The 9586-nt window shown below is 41.1% G+C and overlaps 1 protein-coding gene across 3 annotated transcripts; it reads left to right on the top strand.

Annotated features, from left to right (window-relative positions):
- Positions 1 to 916: 916 nt before the first annotated feature.
- Positions 917 to 9341, top strand: COQ3 (coenzyme Q3, methyltransferase). 3 transcript variants are annotated; one of them, XM_083608421.1, is made up of 8 exons: positions 946 to 1081; positions 1405 to 1704; positions 2701 to 2812; positions 3802 to 3954; positions 4529 to 4628; positions 5476 to 5718; positions 7154 to 7313; positions 8709 to 9341. In XM_083608421.1, the coding sequence occupies exons 2-8, from the start codon at positions 1698 to 1700 to the stop codon at positions 8912 to 8914; spliced, it is 981 nt and encodes a 326-aa protein (XP_083464547.1). In that variant the 5' UTR covers positions 946 to 1081; positions 1405 to 1697; the 3' UTR covers positions 8915 to 9341. The 3 variants fall into 3 exon arrangements, with proteins under 3 accessions (XP_083464545.1, XP_083464547.1, XP_083464546.1); XM_083608419.1 differs by lacking the exon at positions 1405 to 1704 and having other exon boundaries at positions 917 to 1081; XM_083608420.1 differs by lacking the exons at positions 946 to 1081; positions 1405 to 1704 and adding an exon at positions 1129 to 1222.
- Positions 9342 to 9586: the final 245 nt, after the last annotated feature.

Genomic DNA, 9586 nt, shown 5'->3' with positions numbered 1-9586 from the left:
GACTGATGATTGCTGAGAAAGACCTAAAACAAGAGTCACCCCCCTTTAAACTTTTTACCAGCTTTGTCTGATTCACCAACTATAGTTATTCCTGGACAGGGATAACTTGGCTGCTGTTGTCCATGTATTGGTAACCTCGAGGCTGGATTACTGTAATGTGTTCTATGTGGACCTGCCCTTGGTCTGGTTTGGAAACTCCCAACAGGTGCAGAATGAAGCTGACAGAAGCTTCTGGTCAAGAACCTGTGATGCCATTGCTAAAACAGCTGCTTTGACTGCTCACTTACTGTGGAACCAGGTTCAAGGTTCTTGCACTAATTTAGGTCCAGGGTACCTCAGGAATTGCCTGAATCCTTATATCCCAGAGATCATCTGCAGGAGCATCGTCTGTCACTCCCCAAGTTGGGGCGGCTCCTTGGACAATAACAAAGGGAACCTTTGGTGTCATCTGCCCAGTCCTGTGGAATGATCTGCCATTATTCAGCAAGCTCCTTCTGTGTCAGCCTTGGTGTAAACTTCTCTATTCAGGCCTATGAAGAAAATTAAGAATGCATCCTTCCCACAGTAGTAAATTGATGCCTGTGTTCTTAACTTTTTCCTATTTGTCTTTTATTGTATGGTTTTATGTTTTATTGCTGCTAACCGATTTGGGTGTGTGTGGTTTGTTTGTTTTTTAATGACACAGCGGTACATAAATATATATTTTTTAAATAAACTAACAAATAAACTGCTCAAAAAAGCGGCTTCCTCGCCACCCGCGAGCAGGGCTACAGTCTGACTTTGCTGCAGGGCTGTTTCCCCCAGCAGCCTTTCAGGATGACCGTGGCGCTATTCCTAAAAGCTGCGTCTCTTCTCGCCGGAACCGGAAGCTGAGCGCGGGTTGTGGCTGGAAACGGCGAGCCCTATTGGTAGGTGCAGGGACCGGGAGGTGGAGCCCCGCCTGAGAGTGGCACCGCGCGGAGATCAGCTTGAGCCATGAAGGGCTGGCAGAGCGGCTGCCTCAGCCGGGCCAGGCGGCTGTGGGTCTTCCGCGGGGAGATGGCGGGAGGCTGGGCGGCTTGCCGGCGCGCCCTGAGTTCCTGTGAGTAAGCCTTTGCGCTTCGCCGTGGCTTTGGGGTCCTGCCCTACCTTCGGTGTTCTTGCATGCTGACGGGCTACTTCCGCACGTATCTCCGGCTGGGTGGCTCCTTGTTATCCCTGCGGAATTGGCACCTTTGCTCTGGTAAAAGGCTTGGGGAGCCGATTCCCCCCCCCCCGCCCCCAAATCTGGTGCTGAAGTGACTTCAAAGCATTTAATTACAATCTGCTGCAGCCTACCAGGACGATCCTTTTGGAATTGGTCACACCGACCCACCCACCCTACAAATGGATTTGTAAATCTGTCTGCGCTTGGCTTAAATACAGGACCTTTCACATGCATTTGGAGAGGATCCCTAACGAGAGAGAGCAAGAGAGAGAAGACAAAAGTGTATCAATACAGGACGCAGCATTTCAGATCCGAATAGGGGACAATCCTGTATTGTACAGGGCAGGCGGCAACCCTAGCAAGCGGGGCTTCCTCTGGTAGGGCTGCCATATTTCTAAAAGTAAAAAAAACCAGGACACCCTGGAAGTTACTGAGTTTTTTTGTTTAGGAAAAACCCTACCAGTTACAGCCCTACCAATTGACATAGCAGAAAACAGCACCTGTTGCATTCATGCCTGGTGAGCTTAACTTTTCCTTTTACCCCATTGTTTCAGCTGTCACGGATTACAGCCAAAGCTCTAGATAGGTTTCGTCGCATTTGCCTGCCCCTGCCATTGTAGTGTTTCCCCGCTGTCTGTTGATTGTAAGGTCCTTGGGAACAGGGCCCTCGATTTGCTGGTTATGCAATTTTGCAAGGTGCAAGGGTGTGCTGCTAATGCAGTAGAAGGTGGGTAAATAGCTTTGCCATCTAACTTTGGATGAATTTTCACAGCCCCAACCAAGTTGTCTGATCCTCATGTCACTAGCTTATTCTATTGAATGTTAAGTTTGCATTGAAATTATCACTGGAGTGTGAGGGTGTGGATCTTTCACCTTCGAGGTAGGCCACAGGATAGTTTAAAATCAAAGCAAGTAAATAAGGATATGTAAAATCCATTAAAAACATACAACAAATCACTGAATAACAGTTTTTCATCACAGTAACAATCAGGTCTCATCTCCTCCAATTACCCGCTGAAAAGCTGTGTTTACTAGCTACTTGGATCTGTAAAGGCAAGATGCATGTGGAAGGATCCCAAGGTGCAAGGATCCACCACCGAAAAGGGCCTTTTCTTGACTCTTGCACCATATTAGATGAGGAGTGCCTGATCTGCTGATCTTATAGCAATGGTGTGTCAATATGGGAAAAGGAGCTCTTGCACATAGTAGTTTTAGCCCATTAAAAAGCAGTGTCACAAACATAACTTATGTATAACTGTGGTAGCACATGGTTCCCCTTTTGGATTAAAACAATCTGATTCCTGAGACTAATTATGAAAATGTGCAAAACATTATATGCTGCTGAAAGAACTCCAAAATGTTACATGAGCCAACCGTTTGCAGCCATTGTTTGTAGAAAATAGGTGCTAACCTGTTCAGCTAGAAACTCAGATGTATTAGGGATTCTTAGCAGTTTTAAAAATTGTTGGGCCAGGAAGCTTACAACAAAAATTGCTTTACTTCTCTCTCTCCAGGTAACCACTATGGACAGCCTCCTCAAATACTCCAAATACCCTTCCTTAAGAGGTGTAAAAATCAGTTAAAATATCATATATTTGTTAGTTTGATTCAAGCGAGGAACACAATGTGAGTATTATTCTTATCTATTAAATTTCTGTTCCATCCTTCATCCAAGGATCACAGAGTGGTTTACAATATAAAAACACAAAAATGCATAACATAGTAATAAACAAAAATAATGACCTCCCACACTTTCTGTATTTTCTGATTACTTCATAATGATCGACTCAGCTCAAAATGAAGGTTGTGGGTTTTTTTTGAGGGGGTTATGGTTTTCATACATTTCTTAATAAGTAAAAAAATAACAGTAGTGTAATCTGTAACTCTCTTGGTACATGGCCTACAAACTAGTAGCATTCTGGGCGCTTGTGCCTTTGTATTATAAGCATAAAGCACATTTTGTGCCACTATGTTAGTGTCCCTGCCACCAATGTTTTACGTAGTGGCATGGCAAACCTTGCTAATGGACAGCCATTTGTTTTATTCAAACAAAAGGGTCATTACATGGTGGTAAGGCATAATTTATATATATTGGGCAGCAGGATTTGGCACATCCACCTCAGGGACTACTGGATGTGATTTGTGAATTATTTGTCTCTACATAGGTCAGATAGTTTGTAGTCTCTAATAGATATAATTGGGTCTCTGCATGCTAGACTTTGTCAACATGAATGTAATAAGTGCTCTGTTGATTCAAACCAAGGGCCCAACTAACCCTAGGGTGGCTAGCTAGATTTTTTTGAAGTTCATAAGCAGGCCGTGAAAACCACCATCTTTCATACTCCACCAATTGGTATTCAGAGGCATAATGTCACTCCCTGAACAGCTTCCATGAAGCTGTTGTGTTTATTAGCCATTGATAAAACTATTTCCCAAATAAATTAGCCTTCAATGTAAGGAACGATCATGTGGGGTCCAACTGTAATCTGAATTTATCCACTCGTGAAATTTCTCTTTTCCATAAAGGAAACTTCTTGTTGCACTTCTAAAATCAATTTTTGCTAGCTGATCCCTGTTTTTATGCCACCTAATGTAGTAACACCTTTGATGTTTAGGTTACTCACAGAGCGACACTACAGCATGTCACAAACAACAGTCGATCCAAAGGAGATGAAAAAATTCCAACTCCTGGCACATAAATGGTGGGATGAGCATGGAGATTATGCAGCTCTTCATTCTATGAATGATATTAGAGTGCCATTTATTAGGTAAGGTTTTGGAATGGGTCAGCTTTTACATACTTCTGGGAATCTGAAAATTGTAACACATCACCTTTTAGAGTAGAGGTGTCTTCATTTGTATTGCTTAGCTTAAATATTTACTGAGTACAAAGCTATTACAACTGGAGCTGTAGACTTTAAGTGGTAGACTGAATGAGCAGTCCTATTCACAAGTACGTGCCAATGAGCTGAATGGGGCTTTCTCTCATATAAAGGTGTATAGGATTTGAGCTTAGTGGAGACCAATTTCACTTAGTGAGGGTGTGTTTTAATAATAGGAGCTATGAGGTAAGCATATGGGTCTTTATTTTTGAGCCAGTGTTGATTCTGGAGTGTGTATTATAATAGGAGATGAAAAAGAAGAGAATATTAAGGATGACTCTTCCTCTTATAAACCTAAACCTTTGTTTAGTAATCAGAAAGTTTCCCGATTTCATTCCATATCTCAACAAGGCAAACATTTTGAGGCTTTGGTAATATGCAAGTGTACTTGATCAACTAAAAGCTCTTTACTGGTGGACGGTCATAATTAAAACATAATTTGTTTTGTACTTTGTGTAAGAGATACTGTTTTAAATATGAGAAATGATCATCAGCCTGGAAGCCCTCTCTCTGGTGTGAAGATCCTGGATGTTGGCTGTGGTGGTGGATTGTTAACTGAGGTAGGGCTTACAACTTTTGATAATAAATTTTCTTATCCCTGACCCTTTGTTTTGAAGTAGCACAGCACTGAAGTTTTGAATAGTGCTTATTTCGTTCTTCCAAGTACTTGTTTAACTAGAAGTCTCTCTTGCAATCTGCTCTATTAGTTCATTATGGTATTATTTAGAGTAAGATAGTCGAGTAAAGCAAAGTGGTATGGTGTGTGTGCCGATGCACATATTTATTATGTGCAGGCAGGACGTTGCTGTGTTCTTGCTGGAAATGCAGAATTTAGCTGTAGAGCTAAACTGTGAGCCGGAACACACTTCAACTGATTTTGTGGAAAGGGTTGAAGTTCCCTAATTTGCTGGAACTTCCACAAAGTTTTTTTTTTTTTACTTTTATTTTGCACTGTGTTCAGTGATCCTTACTTCCAAGTAGGTGCTGACAGGATTGAAGCCTTATGCATGATTTACTTCTCAAAGTAGGTGCTGACAGGATTGAAGCCTTATGCATGATTTACTTCTCATAGTGTGTATTTGTGATCTACAATTTCTAGAAGACAAAATAATTAGCTATTTATTATAACTGGCAGTCTAAACTGCAACTATGCTTATGATGATCGGTTCTCCTTAATCAACCTAGAAAAAGTTAAATAATTGAATATTATTGGGCTGTCCCTTATATTATTCCAGTAGGGGGGTTTTTTGGGTGGGGGTGGGGGTGGAGAGACACCAAAGGGATAGATGTTAGGGAGGAAGCTTCGGAGTTTACGCTCTTCAGTAACTTCCTTCTAATCAAATAACAACTTGGTTACATATTCTATTTTTTTTTAAGCAGAAAAGACTAACGGGTCTATGGTCTTAGCCTCTAGGTAGACTGGGAGCTTCGGTTACTGGGATTGATCCTCTGGAAGACAGCATTAGAACAGCAGAACTGCATAAATCATTTGACCCAGTCCTGGCTAAAAGAGTACAGTACAAATCCTGTACGCTAGAGGATATTGTGGAAGAGGCATCAGACACATTTGACGTCATTGTAGCTTCTGAAGTTGTAGAACATGTGGCTGATGTGGAAATGTTTATCAGGTGCTGCAGCAAAGTGTTAAAAGTGAGTTGGAAGAAAGCAAAAAAAGAATGCTGAATCATTTGCACTATAAAATTGAGCTGCTGATTATAAGAAATGTTTTGCATTGGTTTCCTTTTTTTGATTTGCTTTGTGCTAAAGAGTGTAATTTTATGCAACCCTTATTGATTCAAATTATCCATATTGAAAACAAACACAACCTTTAGAATATTGCACTTTTTCCTGCTGAGGTAATAAATGTTAAACAGACAATAAATGGGTTCTGGGTACAGATCTAAAAACATGAAGGAAATAAATTATAAAACACAAAATAAATAAGTACAGTGGTACCTCTGGTTGCGAACGGGATCCGTTCCAGAGGCCCGTTCGCAACAAGAAAAGCCCGCAACCTGAAGCACTGTATCTACGCTGGTGCGATTTGGCGCTTGTGCGCATGCGCAAAGCACGATTTAGTGCTTCTGTGCATGCGTGAGCGACGAAACCCGGAAGTAACCCTTTCTGTCGTCGCCACGAGACGCAACCTGAAAAAACATAACATGAAGCAAACGTAACATGAGGTATGACTGCAGATATTTTGAGTTCTATTTATCCCAAGGGCCCCAGGGTAAATAATAGTAGTTTATCGATAACATAACCCTGCCGTGTGGCTTGTGGCACCCTGTTCCTCACAGAGCTACAACTCTCAGCATTCCCTGCGAAGAGGGATTGACTGTTAAACCATTAGATTCCTCTGCGAGAGGAATAGCAGTCTTGTCACAACTTTCAGCACCCTTAACAAACTACTGTTCCCTGGATTTTGCGGGGAAAGACATGACTGTTAAAGTGATACAATCCTGCTTTGAATATAGAATGCAGATGGGGCCCTAGATTGTTTTCTTATAGAAACCAGCCAAACAGTTATTAGTGCACAAAAATATTGCAGTAACGCTTAACAGATATTCTGTATACCAATCTCAGAACCATAGTAACATGAATAAATTTGAATTTGGCTTCAGTGTAAATTGCATTGCTTATAGTACAAATTCAAACAGCTCTGATGAGACCTGTTTTTGAATTGATGCATGCAAATATGTTTTGGCTAGGCCTACATGTTTAGGGCTACATTACTTGGCTGATAGGCTAGTTTCACCAATTAAAAATCTGGTGATTGGCATGAAAGATGCCAGTATTTGTAGGGATGGCAGAATTTTAAAATAGTTTTATTCCAGAAAACTGGAGGCAAGCATAATATTTGAAGAAGCATTATATGCACATATGTAAGGAAATTCTTTTTCTAAGATGGTGTCTGCTGCAATGTCTTGAAAATCTGTAAAGATTTTTAAAATCAATTTAAGCTTGAACCACATTTTTTTTTATTTACTTTGGTGACAATCCTGATTTTCACACGCTAACTGGATGCTGCTAGTTATATTGTGTATATATGACAGATGTGCTAACACTTGTGCTGTTGTTGTTTAAGCCGGAAGGCTCCTTATTTATTACTACAATCAACAAATCACAGCTGTCCTACATCTTTGGCATTGTGGTAGCTGAGAGAGTATTGGGCATTGTTCCGACAGGCACCCATGATTGGGAGAAGTTCATACCGCCTGAGGAGCTAGAGAGGCTCCTAGAGTCAAGTAAGTGTTTAAACCCCAATGAAAGGACATAGTCAGTAACTTCCTTCAAGTTTGGCTGCTAGCTGACCTTAACTATCCCTTGATACAGGTGTCGCATAAAGCAAGCATGCTTTGCAGAGTAATCATATGTAGTCAATGGGTGGGGGGAATCTAAGGTGTATGAAATACTAAATCTAGAGCCAGTGTGGTGTAGTGGTTAAGAGCGGTAGTCTCGTAATCTGGGGAACTGGGTTCGCGTCTCCGCTCCTCCACCTGCAGCTGCTGGGTGACCTTGGGCTAGTCACACTGAAGTCTCTCAGCCCCACTCACCTCACAGAGTGTTTGTTGTGGGGGAGGAAGGGAAAGGAGAATGTTAGCCGCTTTGAGACTCCTTTGAGTAGTGATAAAGCGGGATATCAAATCCAAACTCTTCTAAATCAAAAGACCTGCCAGGCTTACACCAGGAAGTGAAAGACAGTGTTGTGAATTTGTTCACACTTACACCCACAACCCTGGAATCCTTTGATGAAGAGTGGTGAAGAATGACTGTAAATAATTAAATGGGGGAAGGTGTCAGGGAGAGCAGCATCTTGTCCCTGTCAGAAGTGAGTCCTGCAGTTCTAACCCCACTTACCTGGGGTTGAGCTCTATTGAATTAAATAGGACTTTCTTCCGAGTGAACATAGGTTTGCCCTGTTAGTCCTTTTTTGGTGTCCTGTTTTCACCCTGATTTTTGTAGGTTGCATTTAAAGTGTTTTTTTCAGAAGGGATTCTATCATAAAACAGTTTCTCTGCTTTAGGAATTTATGTTAATTAAGCATCAGTGAGAAGATTTACTGTATGATATCAGGGGGTTGGGAAGGGGCAAGTGTGCCGTTCTACAAGTGGCAGGTTTGGGTAACAGTGTTTATTCCACTTGGGGGAGGGAGAGGGCTGACAATGAAATGATGAAGTGGTATATACACACACAGGAACATGTAGATATACCTAAACACTGACTATTGGATCATCTGATGTGTAAAATGTTGGTGTGTAAATTGTAGGTGTCCTTTAAAAATGATTATAAACATCAACTTTCTAAAGATAGGTATTTTGTTTTGACTCTGAGTTTGGGTTAATGCATGTGTTAACCTGTGATTTTAGTCACAATTCAAAAATAATCAGCCAGGTGCTAATTTGACTTTGTAGCACTGTATTCAGCAAGATACATTTTACTTGGGATGGACATTCTTGAATGTTTTGATAGCATCAAGATTTAAAACCTGTTCGTAATGCTGCTTTGGCTCGCAGTTTATTGAGACAACACCACCATTGTGCCAGAATGACATTACAGGAAATTTTGCACATGTTTACTGTGGATGTTAGGACCTTTTTAAGAATAGTCTCCTTATGCTGTCTCTCTCTCCTTTCTTACAGATGGCTTTTTAGTCAAGACAGTGAAAGGAATGTTGTACAACCCCCTGTTTGGGTCCTGGAGCTGGACTGAAAGCACTAGTATTAACTATGCACTCCATGCTGTAAAAGCAGATATGCAGGAACAAGTGGATCCAAATCTAGAGACAGACAAAGAGCAGCTCCAGACAAAAACTATGGCATCAGAACCTCTGGCTAAGACATTATAGCCAGAGGTAGTAGGAAGTTGGAGGAAGATTTGCATAAATGACTATAATGAACCAGGAAGGAACAAGCAGTATTGTGTTCACAGTGCTGGATGTTAGAATGTGTCTGCCAGTCTGTCTTGTGGTAAAGAATGGTTCATTCTCCACAGTATCAGATCTACAAAGATTTCAGAGATGGGTTATGTTAAATAATGAGTCAATTGTATACCTACAGATTAGGTGTGCTGTGCAAGTTTTTGGGAAAGGGGCAGTTCTTTGTGAAAGAGTTCTTAAAATGCATGCCTCTAAAATTCCAGAAAATAATTATTTTCATAGACTTTAGAGTTACTGGTTTAAAATGCTACATTTTGTATTTGTAAAATAGCTGAATTGCTTTTTATTATCCTAGTTCAGCAGCTTGTCTAAGAAATAAACCCCTACTTATTTCTTGCTTGCCTGTTAATCTTCAGATATGTTGTTATGGGTACATGCGATGGCACCAAGACTTAAATCAATGCAAGGACTATTTCTTGACTTGTTAAGAGCTGTGGTTCAATATGTGGGTGAGCAGAGGGCTGCTTAATGCACTGTTCCTATGTGGAAATGCAGGGCTAGGAAATGGGGACATCATCATGTGACTATCATGTTGGAAACACGTATGCTTGTGGCAAAATACAGCCATGCATTCTCCATAGC

The sequence above is a fragment of the Podarcis filfolensis genome (assembly GCF_964270895.1).
Source record: "Podarcis filfolensis genome assembly, chromosome: 3".
Lineage (NCBI taxonomy): Eukaryota > Metazoa > Chordata > Lepidosauria > Squamata > Lacertidae > Podarcis > Podarcis filfolensis.
The sequence above is the reverse complement of the archived record's forward strand: the minus strand, read 5'-3'. Positions and strand labels throughout refer to the sequence as shown.